The 24,308-nt window shown below is 37.9% G+C and overlaps 1 protein-coding gene across 1 annotated transcript; it reads right to left on the bottom strand.

The window, feature by feature from the left end:
- Positions 1-1,265: 1,265 nt before the first annotated feature.
- On the bottom strand, positions 1,266-15,041 carry GPR132 (G protein-coupled receptor 132). Its single transcript, XM_072629833.1, has 2 exons — positions 14,683-15,041; positions 1,266-9,241 (listed from the first exon to the last, which is right to left on the bottom strand). The coding sequence occupies exons 1-2, from the start codon at positions 14,732-14,734 to the stop codon at positions 8,154-8,156; spliced, it is 1,140 nt and encodes a 379-aa protein (XP_072485934.1). The 5' UTR covers positions 14,735-15,041; the 3' UTR covers positions 1,266-8,153.
- Positions 15,042-24,308: the final 9,267 nt, after the last annotated feature.

Genomic DNA, 24,308 nt, shown 5'->3' with positions numbered 1-24,308 from the left:
AAAGAAGGATGGAAAGTTTTTAGGTATAATTAGGTGGTTTAGTGGGTGAGGAAGTAGACTTGGATTTGGAAAGATAGTGAGTTCAAATCCCACCTCAGATACTTGCTGGTTGAGTGATCTTGGGCAAATCTCTACACCTCTTTGAATATAAAATAGTGATAATAATATGAACCCTCTCAGGGTTGTTGTGAGGATCAAATGAGATGTATAGTGCTCTGCAAATCTTAAGGTGCTGTATAAAGGGGTAGCTATTATTATTCATGTAACCTTGGTTCAAGTCTGTGAGATCAAATTTATGCAAGAGGTCCCAGATTTTTTGCGATTCTGCCCTGATAATGTAGTTAGTGCTTATGCCCCTACTTAAAGAACAGAACTCTTTAGCTATGAGCTGGGGTTTTAACTTCCAGCCTCTTTCTCCTGAGTGGCTCCCATTGCTCTCCTATACCTTCATGTTGCAAACAAAAGACATTAGGCAAGTTAAAGACACGATCAGTCACAGATGTTTATAAAGTTAGTATTTTAAAATCTGGCAAATGTAGTCTAATAAAATTTTAAAACACACATACATAAGTAAGTAGAAGGAAGGCAGGGGTGGGTAGGGTCTCCTCTTTCCTCTGAATAGTTTTTTCCTCAGCACTTCTGTTACCGGAATGAGAAATTGATAACCCCTCCCCCTTCCCTGCATTCCCTCCCACTGCCCCCAGTCACACCCATCTCTGCTTATTCACCCAGAGATTACCTCTCAGCTCTGAAAAAGGGAACCACTAGTGTCCCCATCCCTGCTACCACAACTGTGCTGCGATCATCATCTGCCTTTCTCTCTTCTCTCCTCTCTCTGCCTGATCCATCAGAACTCTCTTCCCCACCCCCCAAACTGGGAAGAATTATAAATCCCATAGGACTTTGTGGCCAACCTACCCCTTGTCCTGAGTGCTGCGGAACACTTAGAGCTTGGTCAGACATCAAAGATGCATTTTGGACTTTGTCTATTGTCCTGACTTTTGTCATGCCACTAGATGACTCTGGAAGGGAGAGTGAGACAGACAACTTTGTGTGACTCTGCCTCACTTAAATCCAATTCATGAACAAATCAAGACATTACCTATGGTGATATCCTCTTCAAAAACAAAGGATGAACAATACAACTGCTTTAGCAATTTTCCAAACTTTCAAAATACATAATTGTAATGGTAGAAAGACCACATTTTGCTCTCAGGAGATCAATAGTTTATAAAAAGAACATAGAAGACCCAGGCAAAGGGAGGTTCTACTAATGAATGAATGAGAAAAGCATTTGATAAGCGTTTGCAAAACATTGTGTACACACATATAAAAACAACACAGTCCCTAAGCTTTTAAGGAACTTACAGTCTAATGACAATAAGAATGACCAATAATAATAGTTTTAAGAAATCAGCTTCTTTTACCTTTTAAGGACTGAGATAAGCTATAAGTTGCTTATATTATTATTATTATATAGTTATAGTTAGTTAATAGATTCTATAAGTATTGGCCTTAGAGATGAGCTAATCTACATCTTAGCCTTATAGAAGAATTTTATCATTGTGTATGCTAAAACAAGGGCTGTTTATTATTCTAGACTTCTAGCAAAGACAGAAGAGGAAATGTTTAGAAATAGAGAAATTGAGAAGTATATGTATATATATTTTGGATTAAGTGAAGGACAATTTCCAAGATGTAGTTACTCATGTCAAAAGAGGAAAGATGAAGGGTCCCCTTCTCTCTTTACTTGGATATAGTCTTCTCTTTGCATTCCAGTCTAGTTGGTTAGATTAAGGAAAGAGAGAGTGAGAAAAGACTCTTTCCTTCCACTATTTCTCTCTCTTGCTCTCTTTCTCTCTCTGTTTCCCATTTGCAGAGGCTTTGTTGTTAGCAACATAGAGACTAAATTCATGATTCAAAATAAGTCAGGCATGGTATTTTAAAAGAGGGATTGCAAATTGTGACAAGGATATTTTTGATTGCTTTATGTGCTGGGCTTTAACAGTGATGTTTTTATCAATGCACTTCCTGATATTAAAGTAGAGATTTTGTGGAATTTGTGTACAAATGCACCCAGACCCTCTGCTCCAACTCTCCTCCCTCCTCTCTAACTCCAGAAAATGAGGAGTATTTATGCTCCTACTGCTTCGGATTGTGATTTATGATTAAGAGCTTTGATTTAAGCTCAAGGCAGCTCTCTCCTAAAATAACCCCATTAATCCAGATTCAGACCACTACCAGAGGATTGTGTTGACTCCTAATGATCTCTATGCCAAATCTCACAGATATTGTAATTTGTGTACCCCATTACTTTGAGTTAACTTGGTAGTGACCAAAGAACAAAGGACCTAGAGTGTCTGTAAGAGTTCTGTGAAAGCATGCCACATGAGAGAAAAAAAGAAATCTCAGTTTATGCAAGAATGTGTGTGGGAATAAGAAAGCTTGTATTGATTTTTAACCTGAGAAATATAGACAAAAGAAATTAGAAAATGGCTTTTTTTAAAGCTTCAGATCTAGATTTTGCAAATTTATATATTCAGTTGTGAGCTTATCAGAAGAACCCATAGTTCCTCCTCTCCCTGACAAATGGGAGGATGGCAGTTTATTAAGAGTATGGCTTGAAAGTCACGTATCTTACAGACATTACTATTGGTTAATTTTACAACTAAGATTTAGGATGATAGGCTTTTTTTTTTTAATGACTGTAAGACATTGATATGTACATAAGGACTTTCATTCCTGGGCCTGGGATCTATATTCCAGTCCATCTAAGAGAAAAGCTACCCCAGAGCCTTCTGGGGAAAAGACCTCACTAGGCATCCAGGAGAATCAATAGTACTGTTAAACAACAGAATCTAAACAACAATCTTGGAACAACAGATCCCAGTTTAAAAGACTCTTTCTCCACTAATTCATTGTTGGTGGAGCAAGGAACTGGTACAACCACTCAAGAAAGCAATTTGTAATTATGCAAATAAAGTGACTAATGACTCAGAGATTCCTCTCTAGGCAAACATCCCAAGGAAGTCACTGATTAAAAGAAACATTCCATGTATACCAAAATATTTATATAAGCAATTTTTGTGATCTACTAAATAAATGGAAACAAATTAGATGCTCATCAATGGGGAATAGCTAAACAAATTTTGCTACATATATGTAATAGAATATTATTGTGTTATAAGAAAAATTGAGCATGATAATTAACACAGAAAAACTTGAAAAGATTTTTCTGAATTGATGCAAAGTGAAGTAAGCAGAATGAAGAAAACAATATAATGACTATGACGATATAAATAGAAAGAATTGGAATCACAAAATGGTCCAAATTGAATACTGGAAAATTATAAAATACAAGCTTGAATCATGCGTTCTTTCCTGTAGCCCCCAAAATAAAAAGAAATGAGAGGATAACTCTTTCTGCTCCTTTGTACAGGTATGGCATATTATATAATGTCAGATAATTTTCAATATGTTGATCAGTATTGCAGATGTGTTTTCCTCTTTTGCTTTAAAAATTTTTGTTATATGGGGTGACTGTGGTGGGAGAGGGGAGTATTACAATATGATATTTAGGGAATATAAAAATAAAAATCATACACACATTTATTTATGTTCCTATAATTAGTACTAATTTTTTTATTCCTAATGTCAACATATTAGTATTGGACCAGTTGATGCTCCAGGTGGAGGTGATAGCCCTCTTGCCTTCAAACTTTCCAAGAGATAATCGCTCAGTTTCAAAATTTCATTTGGATATTTTGGTGAAATCAAATTCAAGTCATGTTTAGCTAGTCAAAAAATGATTATGGCAAGAGTTACTATTAATCCTGACTACATTATGAAGGTAAAAAACTTCACATGGAAATCTAGGGATCACTTGGACCAATTGTCAGTATTGTCTAACCCATGTGTAAAAGTTAAGGGATGGTATGAATGAGAGGCCCGGGTTTAGGTTATAAAGGATTAGAGAGCATGAGAAATAGATATAATCATGGAAGGAACCAAGCAGCTGAGACACCCAGAAATTCATAGGAAAAAAGGATTTGAGAAAGGAACCAGCAGTAAAACTCACATCCTTATGTGTGTGTCCACAAATGTCCAAAGTTTAGGCCAAAGGAACCCCAAGAGAAACTAGAGATCCTAATACAGTGGGATATATTTGACCTTGAAAGTATACTGAGATTTGATGGGATAGAACTCATGACTAGACTATGGTTCTGGATGGGTAAACCTTATTGAAAAGAAACAGAATGTTTAAGCTGAATTGGGGTAACACAGAATAGGGAATAATAACAGAGAGTATTTGAGTACAAGTCAAAGGCATGAGAAACAGAAGTGATTTTGTATTGGAGTATACAGAGACTGGACAGAAAGAGGAAAGAGATGAGCTGGGAAGTAGATCACAAACAAGTATGACACAGAGATGTGATAGGGCAGTGACTTCCGTTATTCAGACTTCTGCTGGAGCCCTCTCTTTGTCAATCATGTAGCAACTAATAACTTCTCGCCTTCTGTAAGTGATATGATAACTCATCCTTCAAATAGTGGAGGAACCAACAAAAGGGAATTTTGATTTTGATTTGATTCTCAATAAAAAAGAACTGGTTTCTGGAGTGTAAATGATAGGAATCTTAGTGACTGCTCCACCCTACAGTTTGTGATAGAGAAGGGGAAGAAATCTAGGCAGAGTTTGACATGAACTGTAGATTTGGGGAAAACATATATCAAAGGACTCAGAGGAAAGATAGATCCCTTGGAATAAAACGTTTCAAGGAAAGTCAGCCCAGGAGAAATGGGATATATTAAAGAATGAAGTTTTCAAGACACAAAGAAAGACAACTGCAATGAGGAGGGGAAAATGGGATTTGTCTGCAGACCAGTGTGAATTCACAAGGAATGCACAAACCAACTTAGATTTCAATGTGTGTATGTGTGCATACGTACATATCTAGGTATATGTACATATGGACACACATGTATGTGCACACACAGAGAATATGGAAGTAAGGCCAGGTCACAGAGGGTGAATATGAGTCAATAAAATATTTATTAAAACCTATTATGAGCCAGGCACTGTGCTAAGTGTGGGGATACAAAAAAGAGGTAGGGGACAGTTCCTGTCTAAGGAGTTTACAATGTAATGGGGGAGACAACATGAAACAAATATATACAAAGCAAGCTATATATAAGATAAATAGGAAATAACAGAGGAATTAAGAGGGATTGAGGAAGGTGTCCTGTAGAAGGTGGGGATTTTACTTGAGATTTAAAGGAAGTCAAGGAAGATTTGGGGCAGGCAGATCTGCCAGCAGGCTATCACAGTAATCCAGGTGTGAGGTGATGAGGGCTTGCACTAAGGTGGTGGCAGTGTCAGAGGAGACAAGGGAGAGAAGTTGGAGAGATGTTGCAAAGGTGAAATGACAAGCTAACGTGACAATAGCTTGGATATGAGGGGGGAGGTAAGAAATAATGAGGAGTCCAGGATGACTTGTATTGAAAGTCTGAAGGACTGGAAGGATGATGCTGCCCTCTACAATGATGGAGAAGATAGGAGGTGGGGAGGGTTTAGGGGGAAAGATAATGAATTTCATTTTAGACAGGTGGAGTTTAAGATGTCCATTGGACATCCAATTTGAGATGTCCGAAAGGCAATTGGAGATGTGAGACTGGAGGTAGCAGAGAATGGAGATTCACAGGTAGATTCATCAGTATAGAGATCTAACAAATTCCTGATTGCTGATGACATCATCAAGTGAAATAGTATAGAAGGAGAATAGAAGAGGTCTCAGGACCAAACCCTGAAGGATACCTGTGGTTAGAGAATATGATCTGGAAGAGGATCCACCAAAGAATACTGAGGAGTGGTGTCAGATAGGTAAGAGGAGAACCAGGAGAGAGTGGTGTCCAGAAAACAGAAGAAACTATCAAGGAGGAGAGTGTGATCAACAGTGTTAAAGGCTGCAGAAAGGTCAAAGAGAATGATGTTTGAGAAAAGGCCATTGGATTTGGCAATTAAAAGATCCTTGGTAATTTTGGAAAGGGCAGTTTCAGTAAGGAAGGTTAAAGTTCAGAATGGCCTAAGGTTTCTGAAAAAAGCTTAGGACAACAAAAAAAAGTCTTTTTCAGCTATATTAGGGTAAAAGAGGATCAAAGGTGCTGGAGAGGATGTGGGTAGCTGACAACCCTGGCAGAACTGCTTAGGGCTTCTTTGTTTCTGTTTTATCGGCAAGGCACAAGTTATACTGAGAATAACAGGAACTGATATCCAGGGTAAGTAAAGAGACAGCAATACAGCACTTGCCTGCCCTTGATGAATTCAGATCTTTGACCTCAGTAGTCTACATCCTTAGATCCTGTAAGAACAGGGAGCTCCAACTGCTGATCCACTGTATGTAATATTTGAAAAAATCATGAAAAATGGGAGAGATACCACAAGATTGGAGAAGGGTAAACTTCAAAAAAGGGGAGAGAATGAGTTCGTAAATTATAAGCTAATGAGCTTGACTTCTGTTCATGTGAAAAATTTAAAACATAGGTGGGAAAGATTTTTCCCTTCTTCTCTTCTCTGCCTTCTCCCCACTCATGGCCAAGCGGAGAAAGACATGATGAAGTTTTGGTTGCCATTTTCTGGTCTAATGAAGTTCCTGCTTTGGACCTCTTGGGCACTTGCAGGACCCCAGGAGTTTACTGACCAGATTCCTTCCTCCATCAGGATAATAGGGACAGTCATGGAGAAAGCCAAGTTATCCCCAAGTTCCTAATCTCTGAGGGAAAAATCATCTACTGTATTTGTAGTAAAACAAGTGTCTGGAAGGTGTGAGAGGGAGCAAATACGTGAGCTAATGCTGGAAAGGTAGGTTCAATTCCCTTAAAAAATGAAGCCAGATTATTGAGGGCACTGAGTGGTAGGCTAAGGATTCTGGATTTTATTTGATAAGCAGTTGCTAGCCACTGAAGATTTCTGATCAAGGAAGTAATGTGACAAAAGCTGTGCATTTGGAAGCTGACTGTGAGAATATGGGATATGTGTATGTGTGTGTGTGCGTGAGAGAGAGAGAGGGAGGGGGGGGGGACAGCTCTTTGTTAGTAGCTCAGTTACTGTGATAACCCTAGTGAAATGTGAAATGGTCTGAACTAGGGTGTTGGCAATAGGAATGGAAAACTGTGGATAGCTAGTGCTGGCAGTATCTTTAAATGTTGCCAACAAGCCTTACCCTTTCATGTTTTGTGCATTTCTTTATGCTTTTCCTTCCTTCCTTCTCTTCACCCACTGGATTCATTCTTAGACTTTGTAGCCCACTTCAAATGTCTTGCTGGCCTTCCCTTACCATTAATAAGCTATCTACTTGGATACCACATGTTACTTTGCTCTTCACCTGTTGAATACACTGGTCATGCTATGCTGTGTATTATTACTAACTGTCTTCCAACTAGAATGTGAGAGACAGGAGGATAGGTATTATGTATCTTTTCTAGCATTATTCTGTACTGGAATCGAAAAGACTTAATAACATTTATTGAATTGAGAGTACTTACAACAAATAAAGTCATTATCCGTGAATGTTAACTGGCCACCCACTCTACAAATGTTATATAGGTCAGTGAAGGTTTAACATGTCACAATTTACAATATCTTAAAGGTGTCAGATGCTCCTTGTTCCCTAGGCATGTTATCTCTTCTTTTCCCCATTCTGATTATTCTGGCCTCACAGTTGTCCCAGAAACCTTGCTACTGTGGCTGCCCTGGAGGTACTTTCTCTCTTCCATTGCCCCTTCATGGTAAAATCCCTGGGGAAGAAATCTTGTGCTGAGATGGAGGTAAAGCCTGATTTTTGGCCTCTGCCCACACATGAGTTTCCCAGTTTAGCACTTCTTTGCTCAAGTTGTTTCATATGGGTGGAGTGTTCTCCCTTCACAGCCTTTAAAGCCCAAATCAAAGAATTCCTCCTATAAGAAGCTTACCCCTTAACCTTTCCCTTGGTACCTCACAGAATTCTACTGTAATGACCCTGACTGTTTTGTGGACTTTGGAGGGTAGAGAACAATCCCTGCAAAAACACACTGTTCCAGAGAACACGGTTCTTTAGGTGTTGTGAAAAGAACATCTTAATCTGACAGTTCTCCAGCTGTTAGACTCTCCCTGCTTCTTAAAAACATAAATTCTCGCAGATGTCTTGTTGCTTTACTATAGAATTCGGGGTATCAGCAAGCTCAGGTTTTAGTGTTATCTCCTCCATATAATTTGAATACTTTAGGTTGATACTGTCAGTCTTTGTAGACCATTGTTTCCACCCTTTGTGAAAACGAGACAATTCATTTCTGCAGGTCTCAGTGGCTAGCATGTAGATGATGGGGTCTGCTATGCTGTTGAAAGTGCAGAGGCATAGGAAAACCACTGACGAAGTATACATCTTGGTTTCCAAAGCACATGCTGTCTCATTTTCCCCTTTGTAGTAGGAAAAAGCTGCGGCTCTAATGAGAAGTACAAAATGATAGGGAGCAAAACAGAACAGGAAAGTGATAACTATTGAAATAGCCAAGTGCTTCACCTTGGCCTTCTGGCGTGCACTCAAGCTTGTGCTGGTTTTAATGCTCCTGAAGATCTTGTAGTTTGTGAAAATGATGATGGAGAGAGGGATGGCAAACCCTACTACAAAGCGAGAGTAGTAATAACTAGCTATCTTCTCATCTAATGGAAAGGTCTCAAAACAAGTTTTATTTTCTTTATCTTCTTGCGTTTCAAAAACTGGATAGTGAACTAGTCCCACGATAAAAAAGATGGCTATGGAAATGGACACAGCTATTTTTAGATGTCTGTACCCTCTGGATTCCAAGGCATATGTCACAGCAATGAAACGATCGCAAGAAATGCAGCATAAAAACAAAATGCTGACATAGATGTTACAGAAAAATATAAATGCAATTATCTTACAGGTCTGAAAACCCATCATCCATTCATGATCATTCCTGATGTAAACAATCCAGAAGGGTAAAGTTGCCACGTAGAGCAATTCACAGATGGCCAAGCAGAAGAGGTATATGGCCAACACATTCCTCTGTAGCACCAGTAGAAAGGAGAACCAGGCAGTGAAAAAATTCATGGGAAGGCCCAGTATGCAAACACTACTGTACATCACAGTGAGGAAAATCTTGCTGTCTTCATAAGGCATTTTGCATAAGTGCTGGGAGGAGTTCAATGAGGCCATGGAGGGTAGAAGGAATTTCAGTTCTCTTCCTGGTGGACAAAGCAAAAATGATCAGCCATGAAAATTTCCTGAAAAGAATTTACATTGTTATGATAAGGTCAACTTTGCAAACTCCTGAAGGTGTAAGATGATTGATAAACCAGTAACTAAGGTTCAGGGAGGAGAAATGATTTGCTACACAGATAGTAAGTGGAAAATGGTACTTGAACTGCCCTTCTCTGACTCTAAATCCAGGATTCTTTTCACTATATAAGGTATATATACAAAATAAGCATTTATATAGTGTCTACTATATGCCAAGCATTGTGTTAAGTGCTTTACAAATATTATCTTATTTGATTCTCACAACAATCCAATGAGGTAGGTGTTATTATTATCTCCATTTTACAGTTGAGGAAACTAAGGTAAACAGAGGTTAAATGACTAGTATCTAAAGCTGGATTTGAACTAAGGTTTTCCTGACTAGGCTCAATGTTGTATACATTTTTAAAACATTTACATAATCTTGTATATGAAGGGAGGAAGGGAAGGATGGAGAAATGGGGGGGAGAGGAGAGAAAGAAGAGGAGAGAGAGAAAGACAGAGATAGAGAGGGAGGGACGAGAGAGAGGTGAGTGGGGTGGTGAGAAGTCTAGTAATTTCCTTTTTCTCTTTCCCCTCCCCACTCCTTAAGTCACTACTTCCTTTGTCTTGCCGTTTGGGTGTGGTTTTCTTTCTAGTCATTCTTCACCTCTGCTGCAGTCCCAGCTTGCCCACCGCCTTCTTCCAACCAAAAGTGTTGACTCACTTGCATAAAGAGTCTAGACTCATTTTTCCTCAATACTTTGGGAAGATATAAAATATGAATCAAGAATTTTCTCTTATTGGGTCTATCACCCAATGCCAGAGGATACTCACCCCATCAAATAAAAGAATCTGTTTATCTCTAGTAAATTGAAATTGCAGTTAAAAACCCTCCACAAAAACACCTACTTTTCTCCCTGAAGTGTTTCTCTCTCCATTATCTTTCCCTATTGTACTGGATTAATGGTACCAGGACCTATAAATCCTTTCTCTGCTCTACTTCGGACTCTGCAAACTTGTTTCCATGACTAAGCTACGTTCTAACCGTGGAGCATTCCTCTACCCTTGTAGCACCCTTCTCCCGTAGATGAATCAATCATCTTTCATTCTTATGACTCTGCTTCTGACTCTCAAGAATTTATCACCAGGCTTCCAAATAGGTAAGGAGCTATTATTAAACTTGTCTTCAGTTCCCACTTTTCAGTTCCCTTTAATGTATTCTCTTCCTTCATTAGAATGTAGGGTCCTTGTGACAAGGAATTGCCCTTTTCTTCTTTTGGTTTGTATTCGCTTCCTTAGTCCTTTGTACCCTGCATGGCACATGCTAAGTGCTTAATAAATGCTTATTGACTTGATTTATTCATTAATGCAGTAATAAATCACATTTTGTCTTATAGAAAGTAGCTTTTAAAATGACAGCAAAATAGAAAACAAAACAAACTTTTAAGATACTTAGGTGAATAATCAAACCTTTTTCAGGAGGAAAGAAGCAAGAAAGGAAAGGGGGAAAGTGAGGCATTACCAGCCTTTTTTCTCCCTCCCTATGTGAACTTAATAGGCAGATTTTACTCAAACATGCCTCATGATGCTGCTCAACCTTAGTGCTATTACTCTTCTGATTCTATGGCACTTGTTTTCTATGACTTCTGCTCTTCCAAAGTCTTACTGTCAAGTCCATGTGTCTCTGGCTAGGTCTTCTGGACTCATGGTTAATTTCCTGAGCGTTGAGGGGAACACTAGAGGATTTCCATCTTGATCAATAGGTCTCCATTTCCAGTATCTATATTTCTTTGGCAATCTAAGAGGACATTATAAATATGTAGCAGGCTGGAGGATAAGACCCTATGTGTAGTAAGTTTGTTAGAGTTGACCATACTTGTAAAGTTTTCCCTCTGTGTGTCACTTGACTTGCTGCTATGTATTTAATTTATCATCTCAAACTCCGTGGCATTTTGAGAGTACAAGTACATATTTTCTTTCTAATTAATACATTTTTCTAGATCTCCCATCTCCAGTTAAGTAATAGTGAACTGGAGGAACCTTCATTCCCAATAATGAATACTTGACAATACCTCTTTCATCTAACCTCTTCTCTTCACTTACCTTCTCTTTACTTACTCTCATCACCTCTTGACTAGTTTATTGCAACATCCTCTTAATTGCATCATGTTTCTCATTCCAGTCCATCCTACATTCTACCAAGGTAATTTTGGTAGATAAATTTGGTGAAGATATGACCATGTGGCCCCCCTACTAAAGTCACTCTAGTGGCTTCTTATTTCATATAGGATAAAATGGAAACTCCTCTGTTTAAATTTCGATACAACATGGCCCCAACCTGTCTTTCCAACGTCAGTGGACATCACTCCCCTCCTGTACTCTGTGATGTAGTCAAATTGGCTATCTCAACCTTTGTTCAGACCAGCTCCAATATGTATTGTATCTTCCCTTCTTACCACCACTTCATAGTCTCTTTTTTTTCTTTAATATGCAGCTCAAACACCATCTTCTGCATGAAACCTTTATTGATCCATGAAATTTCTAATGCCTTCTACCCAACTATTTAATGATTTTGTATTTATTCACTTTGTATTTATGTTCTCTCTCTCTATAATATGCATATATATACATATATACATACATACACTTGTCTCACTCATTAGAATGCAAGTTCACTGCAAGTAGGAATTATTTCATTTTTTGTACTCGTATTGCTTAGCATAGTGACATGTAGCAGGTGATTAATAAATACATGCTAATTTATTTTTAGATATAATATATTATATATTTCTATAAATGTTGAAATTTACAAATGTGTCATTCATTAATAAATGAAATCTAATAAGCACAAAGGTATATTTAAAGAAATATATATTTGCAACATTTTGCCAAATGAAAGTTCAGAGCCAGAGGCATCTTAAACCTTTAGTATGATAGATGACTCCTCTTCATTTTTCTAAAAACAGCTAATTAGCTCATTCTTGATACTGATTAAAATAATTTAAAAAACTTCCTTATATTTATCCTCAAGAGTTAGATATATCTCAGAAAATAAGGTGTAATTAGTCCTTTTTCTTTGTTCTTGCCTTGGTAATCACAGGAAAGAAGTAATTCCAAAATACTTTGTACTTGCTAGCTTCTCACAGACTCTTTATAGAATTCTCTCTATGATTTTTTTTTAATGAAATAATCCTTGGCTGGTCTGATGTAAAAGTTTCTTCATTTCTTTTATTCTCCACGGATTCCTTATAGATCACAAATAAACACATATAATTTTCCTGCTACATAGGGATATGCACTTTATAGCAAGACATTTTTTTTCAACTGACATCCAATTGTTAGCACAAATCTTTTTTTTAATAGATTCCATTTGACTCTTAAAGATACAGTAACATTATTGATAATCTTTGAGGGTGAGATAAGTAAAATATATAAGACATAAAAGATTAAAACATTAGACTCATATATTCTAGAATTCAGCATATCATTAGCAGTGATACTGAGGAGAAATAAATGGTCAAAATATATTGGTGTAATCCCTGGTTAGGTGATATTGGAAAAATACTCACTGGTGAATGGTAGAAGGGAGATTGGTAGCATGACTAATACTGGGGTGGATATACTGGATAAAAGCTTGTGAATTATAATGTTATGAAGATACTCCTAATCCCTTGAGGTTGCCCTTAGAGCCCTGAGCGGAACAGTATCCTTGCTTTCTCTGGACACCTAACCAACTAGACAGGGGGTGTTGTTGGGAGATCAAGTATAGAATTTAAATAGTTTATATATGCTGTGATATGTTTACTATACCTTTTATTGCCCTCATTGTTGCATTAATGAATGCATCTATGACTTGGTGAGTCTTACTGATGCTCCCCCTATATCACATAATCTACATTCCAGCCAGATTGTATTATGTCAGTTCTCTGATTTTACTCTGCTCTCTCTTGGTTTTTAAAAATTTATTTATGTGCCTTTCCCTCATGCCACAGAGCTACTTCTTATTTGTTTGTTGCTTATATTTATTTCTTATAAGGCCCAATTAGGGTTTGACACACACAGACACACACACACACTTCATATTTTTCTTTTGATCTTTGTTTTACACATAACATACTCTTCCTTGTATCAGACTTGATTGCATAAGATTGTAAGCTCCTTGAGATCAGAGCCCATCAGTTTCTATTTCTGTATTTCCAGCATCAATCACAAGACCTCACACATAACTTTTTGTGCTATTGACCATTCCTTTTCCTTACTTCATCTTCAAACTTTCCTTATCTACTCGTTCCATCCCCAAAGTCTATGAAAAGCTCTTCTCCCTCATTCTTTAAAAGAAAACAAAACAAAACAAAGCAACTCTTCATTTGTGCCCACTAAACCTACCAATAATTGGCATATCTCTTCTTGCTTTCACTACCAAACTCCCAGAAAGGGCCATCTACATTTAATGCATACCTTACCTACCTCACTTCCCAGCTCAGAATCACAGAAATTATCCTAGGAAGTAATCCCCTGTGGAGGTGAAGCCTGGCAACTCACCCTGCAGATACTATAGCCATAGCTACTGAAGATCCAGAAAAGAAAGTTCTTGTCACTAAAGTCCTTGGCACTGTCAAATGATTCAACGTGAGAAAGTGAGATGATTTTATTAGTAGAAATGTCATCAAAGAAGAGGCATGTGCTTTGCTGTTGCCTCCTAAGGATGATGGATTTTTATCTCACTTATAGCTGAAACCTTCTTTCTATATATGTTGTTTCCCCTGTTAGAATGTAAGTTAGTGAAGAGCAGGAATTGCCTTACTTTTCTATTTGTTTTTCCAGTGCTTAAACAAAAGGGAAAAAAAGGGAAGATAGTCAAAAAAGGAAAGAGGGTCATTGAAATATTTTAAAAATTCATGGAACAAAGTTCAGAAGGAAATAGACAAGTAGGATAACTGAAAATAATGTGTGCAATATATTCAAAGAGGCAATCTAGACATAAAAGAGATTATTGACTTCATATACAGTCCTCTTTGTTCTACTTTGTATATGGAAATTCTCCTTTAGTTCTAGTGTTTGCTAAATGTAAGATTAAAACTAAATTAATCTCTAGATAAGGTGATCAACAGGCTCTTCTGGAAGATCTAGAATTCCTTCCTTCTAAGAGGAAGAATCTTTAAATTAAAAGCTTCATTTTCCTTTCTTAAAAATGTCAATCAAACAAGGTTTTCTTCTACTACCTTGCACTCCTCACAATGGCTCAGAAATATCTTCTCTTTTTCTTTCCTGTATCAGTCTTGTTTCCCCTCTCTCATATTTTATTCCTGAGATCGCAGAATTTGTCTTCTTATCTTTAAATCTAATGCTTTCTTGACCCTCCTCAGTCTTTCCTTTTTTGCTTCCCAAACCCAGATTCTGCTCCTACCTGTCACCTTTGCTCCTCTTCCCATCAAAACATCCAAGAGCAGTGCTCCCATGAGGGGTCTGTTGAAGGGGTTTGAAGGACGAGCCAAAGGGCCTAGCTTATTTCTCAGCACTGGACCATCTGAGGGTGAGCAGGAACAGATGTATCAAGACCATCCACACAATGCCAGTTTCTTCAAAGATGCTTCAGCATATAGAATCAGCTCAGGTTAACAGGATACCAAGCCAGGAATATTAGGGCAGGTTTCTTCTCCAGAAATGCCAAGAAAAGTGACTTGTCTGGGATAAAGGCCTGCATGAGAACACATGCTCAGTCCTTACATACTTGCTTCATTCTCCAGTACAAGAGATGTTTTTAGGAAGTAATGTGGTTCTCAAGTGGGTGTGTTTAAACTCTCCAGATGTTGCAAATAGTTTCCTGTAAAGATCTGGTTCTTTACCAACCTAAACACATGTGAAAACTCTACTGGCAATCCAAGTAGTATTAATAGCTTTTATTTCTGTACTTTAATTTCAACAATGTTATGAAATACATGACAAATGGGTATTAATGCTCCCATTTTACAGATGAGGAAACTCAGGCTTCTAGACATGAAATGACTCGCCCAAGGTTACTTATTTTTACTTTTGAATGTCAGGGACCTAAACTGAATTACCTCATAAACATTCCAAGGGTAGTGATAGAAGAAGATCAGTAATAAGGAGTATGATAGAGTAAAAAGCTTTGGACTTAAAAGACTTGAATATGAATTTTAGTCACTTTCTAGTTGTGTGATTCTGTGCAAGTCACTCCACATTTCTAGCCCCCAGTTGCCCCATCTATAAGGTTACAGGTGTTAGCAGAGGTTCCCAAACTTATCTGGCCTACTACCCCCTTTTTAAAAGAACAATTGCTCAGCACCCCTGTGGAAATCTACTTTTCTTTAGCCCTTTAACAGTTTTGGGGTTTTTTTGGAATTTGTGACATTTCAAAAAATAATAAAATATTTTTAAAAATGCATCTTAAGTTTAACAATTTATTGTAAATTGGTGGGGTTTTTTCTCCTGTATTCAGATTTTGATGACACATTGTTGTGTCATGTAACGGTTTAGTATTATATTGTAAACGAGTCATCCTGTTCATGTATACTGGACTTTCCAACCATGTGGTACATGCTAGCCTGTCAATACTTGCTTGTTAAGACTTGTCTGTGGAATTGACAACTGATTGTTAGAATTTACATTTTGTGTGTTTATTTGGAAAATAATGTAATCATTATGACTTTAACTCTGTTACACAACAGATGAAACATGTACAAATAGTTTTTCAAATTTTTCTTCTCTTCTTTCCTTATGCTTCCACCACCCCCTTATTTTTATTTAACATCCCTCCAGTTGTGCCTGAGGCTACTACCATCCCCCTGGATCATTCCAGCCCAGGGCAGGGGGTGGGGGTGGGGGTGGGCATGGCAGTATCACCCACTTTGGAAACCTATGGACTAGATGATCTCTAAGGTCCTTTCCATCTTTTATAGATAGTGTTGTATTTTCTAAAACCCTTTCCAGCTCTTGTGCTTGCGTTTTAAAGTTTCTATTCAGATCTGTTTTTTTCATCATTCCTGATGAATGCTTGAAAATGATGCTTAAAAATTTTCTCTTCTATGAACTGAGTTCGTTCCCTCTGTAAGATTATACTCAATTTTTAAAGGAAAGTTATTCTTGGAAGTAAGTCATTATTTTATTGCCTTTTGGAATATTGTATTGAAAGATCTCCTCTTGTTTTGCTCCTATACCTGACTGTGGTTCTCTGGTACTTGAACTCATTCTTTCTGGATGATTGCAAAATTTTTTCTTTGATTTGTAAACTTGGAATTTTGGATGTGAATTCCTTATTGTTATCAGTTTGGGTTTCCTTTCAGGAGGAGATTGCTGGATTCTTTCTATTTTCTATTGCTTTCTGGTTCTAATAGATCTGGGTACTTTTAATTTATGATTTATTGAAATATAGCATCCAGGATTGGTTCTCAGAGAGTCTTAATAATAATAATTCTTAAATTAATCATAATTCATAAATTATCTCCTTCAAAACTATTTTCCAGGTCAGTTGCTTTAGGTAGTAGGTAGTAGACACTTTCCTCTATTTTGCCCATCTTTTGACTTAAAAAAAAATATTTCTTGTCACCTCCTAGAGTCATAGAGTTCTGTTTGCTCCAATCTATTTTTTAGAAAGTTCACTATTTGGGTAAGATTTTCTAACTTCTGCTCTAAGCTATTTGTATTCCTTTCAATTATTTCCTCTAAAATTCTAATTTCATTTTTATCTATTTCCTAAGCTTTTTGTACTCCTTTTAATTTTTCTTCCAAAACTCTAATTTTATTTTTTTTACTTCTTTATTTCATACAGACATTCTTGTATTTCTTGTGGGCAAATCATTTTTTTCTCTCTCTTTCTGAAGCTTTGTTTGTAGTTTTTGGGTTGTTACTCTCATCTTATGTTTTTACTTCTTGTGCTTCTCTTAAGCAATACTATTTCTTGTATTCAATGTTTCCTTTGTTTACTCATTTTTTCAGCTTCCTTTCTTGGATCAGGAATTGTTGCTTGGACCCTCTAGCAATGTTGAATGGATTGAGTAGCTTTTGTTCCTGTCCCCTCTGCAATCTGGATGATGTTGCTGATATGGATGGAGTGACTATTTTTAATACCTACCTTCTTGCTCAATTCATGGCTTCTTTCCCCTCCTCCCCACACCACCCCCCAATTCCTGATAGTCTATTGGCCTTGGGCAGTTTCTACCTTCTAAAATGCTTAATTAAGAGTTAGTTCTATCTCCTGTACTGTGATGGTACCTAGTGGGATATTGGAGATCATGCTTATCTTGGCTTTCTTGCACAGTACCCCAGGTGTTGGGTACCCACATTTGAGTTGGTCTATTCTCCTACTGAAACTCTCAGTGCCATGACACCAGACTCTATCTCCCTGGAAAGTAACCTTTGGGAACTGATTCTGTTACCTCCTGTTCTGTTCCACTGTTGAGGTTTGTGGTGCTGGGGACTCCAAAATACCAACATGCCAGGTCCTGCTTGAATGAATTCAACACAAGCCTTCTTAAAGTCAAAGAAAAACAAAGTTTATTGAAGATTCACCATATTGGGTTTACTCTTAAGGATCCTAAGCATTTATAATGATTGTATTATCAAGTGGGCTAGATAGAATCTCAGCTAGACAGAGTATGAGCTGGATTGAATCTGAGCACCTTCATGGAGCCAAGATGGAACTTAAATATAGAAAAAAACTGAAGGAAGAATCCAGGTGCTACCAAGTAGTCTGGGGCCCCAGGGATGGTCTTGAGAGGGGAGATCAACCTGAAACATCCAGAGGTCTTCATGGGGATGACCAGTACCCTGGGGTGAATACAGATAGAATCTAGGGAGGATCTTGATGGCAGCATGGGGAATGGATTTTGATAGGATCTAGGGTGGGGAGTACAGCAGAGACTTGGGCATGGTGATAATGGAAAGCCCATGGGCCTCCAGAGATGGGAGGACTGGAGATTGGGAAGATTCAAGGAGAATTCAAGTTGGTTCCCAGAGTCTGTACCCTAATCACTACCAGTCCTGGGCCAGGGTCTGACTTGAGGTCCCTCATTAGTGGAACTACATACCTGTTTAGAAAGTTGATTGCTTTCAGGTCTGTTTACAGAAGCTTGTATTGGATCCCAGGCCTGGTCTCTCTCTCTCTGCCTCTAATAATTCCTGGCTTTTTATATAGTTCTGGACCAGACGGACTACCCTACTTCTATTTCTCTTCAGTTTTCTTTTTCATTGGTCTTTCTGGGGCCTTTTTCAGATATTTTCTGGCACTCATGTGAGAGAGATGGGCTTCTCTGGTACCTTTCACCTTTTGGAAGTCCCTATAATGAGTTTCTCTTTAGCTTGAACTCTGAAAGTTTTTTTTAAAGAAAAATTATACATTTTTTTTGTAAATTTCTCACAGTAGAAAGTATATAACATTTTATATTCATTTTCCATAATATCTAGAAAAGAGAATTGCTCTTTAAATTTAAATGTCTACTTTCTAAAAATTAATGCCTAATGGTCAATGAAATGTTCAATATTTATTGATAATGAAAAAGTGTTGGAATTTATTACTTTTATGAATAAAACCTGAGTTGACTTTATCTTCATATAGCTAATCTCCTACTCGATTTCCCCCATATAATAAAGAAGTAATAAGTAGAACTTTAAGGCCAGTGTGATGGCTCTGAATATGTTTGAGAAGCTGCTGTACCAAAGGTTTGAATTCTATTTCCCAATAAAGTTTGTTATAGCCTTTTCAGTTTCTGTCAAAATTGTATTCCAACTCTGGTTCCTTATCTAAAAATGATGACAATAAGAGTATACTTGTGTCTTCCTCATCAAAACATGATGAAGGATTTGTGACATTTTCATTATGCTTCCATAATGTTTTACAAACTGAGCAGGATAACTGGCAGTCAGTCTGTAAGGCCAAAGTCTCTCGAATAATCTACTAATTTTTTAATTCTGTCACTTTACTTTAGCCAGTCAGTGTTCTGAATGGAAAGGCAGCAAGCCAGTAAGGACTCTGATAATCAGGGACCTAAAGTCAGCTCCTAGTCCTAATCTATGAGAATGGGAGTATGGGAGTCCAAATCCACTCCCTCAGGTCATACTTGTCTCTACAAACAGTGACATTTAGGAGGACTTTATGAGCAGAAAAGCTTCTAATACCTCAAAAAAAATTATATCCTGTTTTCAGTTCTATATTTACCTGGAGCATGGTTCATGTATAAAGGTACTGGGGAGAGGGCAAGTAGACCACAAACCCAGGATGAGTCAAAAGCAGGACTGGAACTTAAAGAGCTAATTAAAATACATAGACGTAGAGGCTTCAGAATGAGGGAGTTGTTGGTTTTGTTCTCTCTTGTCTCTATTATATCATATCTAGACTATTGTGTTCTGTTCTGAGTGACATCTTTTAGTAATAACACTGACAAACTGGTTGTGAAGAAGTCAACCAGAATGTTGAGATAACGACAGATGTAGTGTAAAAGGATCCATGAAAAGAAGTGAGGATATTTAACTTTAATAGAAGTCTTCGGGAAGGTACGAATGCTATCTCCAATTATCTGAAGGGCTGTTCCAAAGAAGAGGATACTGTCTTGTTCTATGTGCTTCCAGAGGGCAGAACTAGGAAGGAATGTTACAGAGGTGTCCAAAAACATTGGCTACCTTGGAGCTCTCCATCACTGGTCCAAACAGAAGCTAGATGGCATCCCCAGGAGAGACAATGGTCTATAATGGGCAAGATGGAGGATCAGAGGTGCCTTCTAAATCCTAGATGCTTTGATTGTATGATCATTATGTAGAAAGAACATACTTAAATAGTTTTTTACCGTAAAGCTAACTACTTAATATATATAGAAGATAGTAAAGGAGGAGCCAAGTCATAATTGGCTCACATCTTATTATCTAATGTGTAGATCCTCTGGATTCTTTTTTTAAAACCTTAGAGTTGAAAGGGAACTTGGAAGACAGTTGATCCAATTCTTCCCTTAAGCATAAGAATCCACTTCTACAATATTCCTGACAATTTATTGTCCAGTTTTGGCTTAAACACCTCCAGAGGGAAGGACTGTTCTACCACAGTAGAAAAAGACTTCTTTGTCTTTTCTTCCCACATTCTGGACATCAGCTCCCAGATTCCTTAAAGAATGAAAATCATAAAATCAAAAGAGCTAAGTTTGGATCCTAGGATTGTAGGGCATTATGGGAAATACAGCATATTTGGTATGAAAAGACTTTGGCTTGAATCTGAGTTCTGTCACAACGTGAGTGACCTTGCATAAATCACTGAACTTTTCAGTTTTCTCATCTATAAAATGAAGGAGTTGGTGTCAATTTCCAACAGACGTAGGGAAATGGGGAGGGAAAGCCTTATAAACTATATATAAGGATCTCTGCAGGTCACATGCTTACTGAAAAAACCATACATTAACTTTATATTCTATTTTATTTTTCTTTATTTTGCTAACTATTTTCTAAGTTTGAACTGTTTCTGACAGGCTCCAGGATTGTTGTCACAGTGCAGCCTATGGAGATGTTTGATACCTCTGGTCTATGTTATCTCTCAAGTCCCTTACAGTTCTACATCTATAATTCTTTGATCCTATCCATGCCTGGCACATACGAAGTGCATGACTGACTGAATAACTGACTTGTTATTGGGACTACTGGAGAGAGTATTCCTGTCCAAGTACAGGGGTGACTAGATCTCCATTTCCTTGTGGTTCTGAGATTCTCTCATTCGTATGGCCCATGCTATTCAGCTTTGGAAGATAACAGATGCAGGCTTAATATAAGGAAGAGCTTGCTATCCAAAAATAACATGGGATGCCTTGTGAAAAAATTGAGTTTTCCTGTTACTGGAGAGTAGGATTTAGATGGAGACTGGATGACCCAATTCTTTCATAACCTAACATAATGTTCTAATTAACTGCATTTGCATCTTATCTCCCTGTGAGTTCTATGAGTTCAAACATAATACATTATCTGAATTTTGTATGTCTCCTAGCTCTTAATACGGTGCTCTGCACACAGTAGGTCCTGAATAAATGTCTTTTGAATCTGAAATAGATGCTACAAAAGTGATTATTGAATTTAGCTGAAAGGTTAGAAGACAACTCAGATTCTTTCCAACTCTAAATATTCATCTGGGATGCTTCCCAAACATTGACTCTAGATCTGACTGCACATGTCTCCTATGAGGTATCCAGTCACTGCGGCTGACAGACTGCTGCCCTGTGCCATTTTGGCCTGACAACATGAGTCAAAACATCTTTTTCCTCCTTTCCTATCCTCTCTCCTTACCTTTCCTTCTCTTTTTTGCTTAATAGAGACTTTTCTTATATTTTGGTTGAGTTTCTAATATTTTGGACAAAAACGTGTGCAGTGACTACTTAAGGAGACTGAGCTATGATCATTATTACTATTTTTATTCATTGGAATCATAGCTTTTGTTTCTCCCATGTTTCCTTCCGCATTAAACTACAATTAGACACAACAAAAACCAAAACCACCTCATTACAAACATGCACAGTCCAACGAAATAAATACCCATATTGACCATGCCCAAAAATGTATGTCTCTCTCTGCATTTTTAGTTTATTACCTCTCTGGGAGGAGGTGAGGGACTTGTTTCCTCTTCTGTCTGCTGAAATTGTGGTTTGTCATTGCATTGATAAGAGTTAAAAAGTCTTTCAAAGTTATTGTTCTCTATAATGTTATAATGCTAATTACCTATTGCATAATTTAATGTTGAGGTCTAAAGTCATATTGAGTCCTAAAGATGTAAGTCTCAGTGGTAAAGGTCATAAGATTCCATAACTGAAAGGGAAATTGTAGATCATCTAACTGAAACCAATCAGTTTACCTATAGTAAGTGGATGAATCACTAGACAATTAGAGCCCTGGTCTCCTGATAATCAGACAAGGGCTTGTTCTTTAAACCACAGCTTATTGCTTCCCATGTGAATTTTGTCTTCAGTACATCTCAGAGTTCCTACTTCTCTCTTCCCCAATCAGTGAGTTCCCTAAGGACCTCACACAACTATTGCACTCAGCAGGTCTCAGGAAGTCTGTTCAAGGTGAGCTGTTGAAGATAAAAGATTTGGGGACAGAGTGGAAATGAAAATGAAAAGCTGGATCCAGAAGGGAAATGAAAATTAAATGTGTTCTAAGTCTGTGAGAGGAGCAGTTCCCCTCGAAACAATAAATCCATAGTAAAGTTGTTTCTCCTGTGTCTGGTCACAAACAGAAATAATGAAATTGAGCTGCCCTTTCTGATAATAAAGGCCCAGTGTCTCCTGCCTGATCTGAGAGACTGAATGAGTTCTGTAAGACTGTAGATCCAAGCTACTCTAAGTAGAGGCCATTGGAAATCGTTCTGGGGGATGGAGTGTCTATCTTTAACATGGAGAGATCTGGCTGCTCAGAAGCTCTGACCCTCTGAAGGTCATTGTGGCTTTGGTTTGGGATGTAATGCTATGTTCCAGAGGCAGAGTAATATAGTTAAAAAAAAAGTACTCAACATGGAATCAAAGGGCCTTGTTTGAATATTGTCTCCAACACTTGCTAATTGTGTAACTCTGGAAAACCAATTTTCCTTCTGTCTCAGTTTTCCCCTCTATAAAATACAGATCTCTGCACTACCTTTCTCACAGGGTTGTTTTGGGCAAAGTAATTTGTACGTCTTAAATCCATAGAAATGGAAGCTTATGTTAAACCTAATTCATTTAAGCAAATATTAATTAACTACCCACTAGGTACAGAACTTAAACTGAACTAAGCTGGGGGTGGGTGAGGGGAGGAGGGAGAGACAGAGACAAATCAGAAGATCTTGCCCTCCAGGAGGGGTGAGGGTGGGGGTATCATCATGCCATCAGATTAATTTCTAGTTGTGCCAGCTAGAAGTTTGAAATGTCTTGGATCTATAATCATAGAAACGATTAGATTTTGGTATCAAATTGTGTTTGTCCTTCGTTCCTAAGGAAGACCATGCCATCAGAGAAATGATGACATGATTTGCACTTGAATTTGTTTTCAGTGAGGGAGGGCTGTGAAGGTAACCCGCCTCACTTCTTCTCCAGAGCCATCTGAATCCAGTGACCAGATATTCATCAGGATGACTGGAGATGACCCAGGATGCATTGGGAGACCTTGGTCCCTTTAGACCAAGGTCTATTCAGGAACTCACTTAAGGTGAAGTAACGCCCATTCAGTGAATAGGCCTCTTTAAGAAGTAGCCAGGGGATGGCCCTGATGGTATCAAATTATTGACTTTATAAAAGAGGAACCAGAGGAGTAGAAACCGGAAGGGATTTGCTCAAGGGCATATAGAAAGTGAGAGGTGATTGGCTTCTCTTAGAATCACATAGATTTAGAGGAGGAAGGAACATTAGAGATTGTCTAGCCTACTCCCCTCATTTTACGTGTGAAGGAACTGAGGCCCAAAGAAATTATTGGGCCAAGGGTACACACATAGTAGTAGATGGCAATCTAACTTTTCATTTTTTCAGATAAGGAAATCAGGAAAAACTAAGAGGTTTAAGTGATCTGTCCATGGTCACATAAGTCAGGGAGAACCAAGTACAGAAACTGCCTTTAGGAGAAGCAGTTCATCGGAAAAATCACTTATATGGGACTATGAAGTCCTTGACAGTTCTTGTGCTGGCTTTTTGTAAGGAAGGAGGCTCTCATCACTCTCCAACAGGAAGTAGCACAGTCTATGTTTTGACAGTAATGGATTCTAGTCAAATCCATTGGATTCTAGTAATGGCTATTTCTGCACACTGCATGTGTGCAGATCTTATGATACTTGGGTACTTATATGAGATCTCAGTAATATTGACCCTGCCACTATATCTTTTCATGCAGGAAGATTCTTGTTGAAGTTCTTCTGTAAGTCATCCATAGCAGATCCTCCCCATGTACTAGTGGCCCTTGCATACCCCTTAAAATTTTGTGGGACTAGTTCAGCATTTGGATCATCTTTGACTCTGCCTATACCTACTTTTTGGTCACACATACCCCTACTGAAGTCTTCTATGCCACTTCTACACAAATTAGCAT

Source organism: Notamacropus eugenii, chromosome 1 (assembly GCF_028372415.1).
Source record: "Notamacropus eugenii isolate mMacEug1 chromosome 1, mMacEug1.pri_v2, whole genome shotgun sequence".
Classification (NCBI taxonomy): Eukaryota; Metazoa; Chordata; class Mammalia; order Diprotodontia; family Macropodidae; genus Notamacropus; species Notamacropus eugenii.
The sequence above is the reverse complement of the archived record's forward strand: the minus strand, read 5'-3'. Positions and strand labels throughout refer to the sequence as shown.

Bases quoted from the DNA above. Each gene is read 5' to 3' on its own strand.
- GPR132 (XM_072629833.1), bottom strand. From the start codon at position 14,734: ATGGGAGCACTGCTCTTGGATGTTTTGATGGGAAGAGGAGCAAAGGTG. The intron at 9,242-14,682 runs GTAGGAGCAGAA...TTTGTCCACCAG, and splicing joins AAGAGGAGCAAAGGTGACAG to GAAGAGAACTGAAATTCCTT.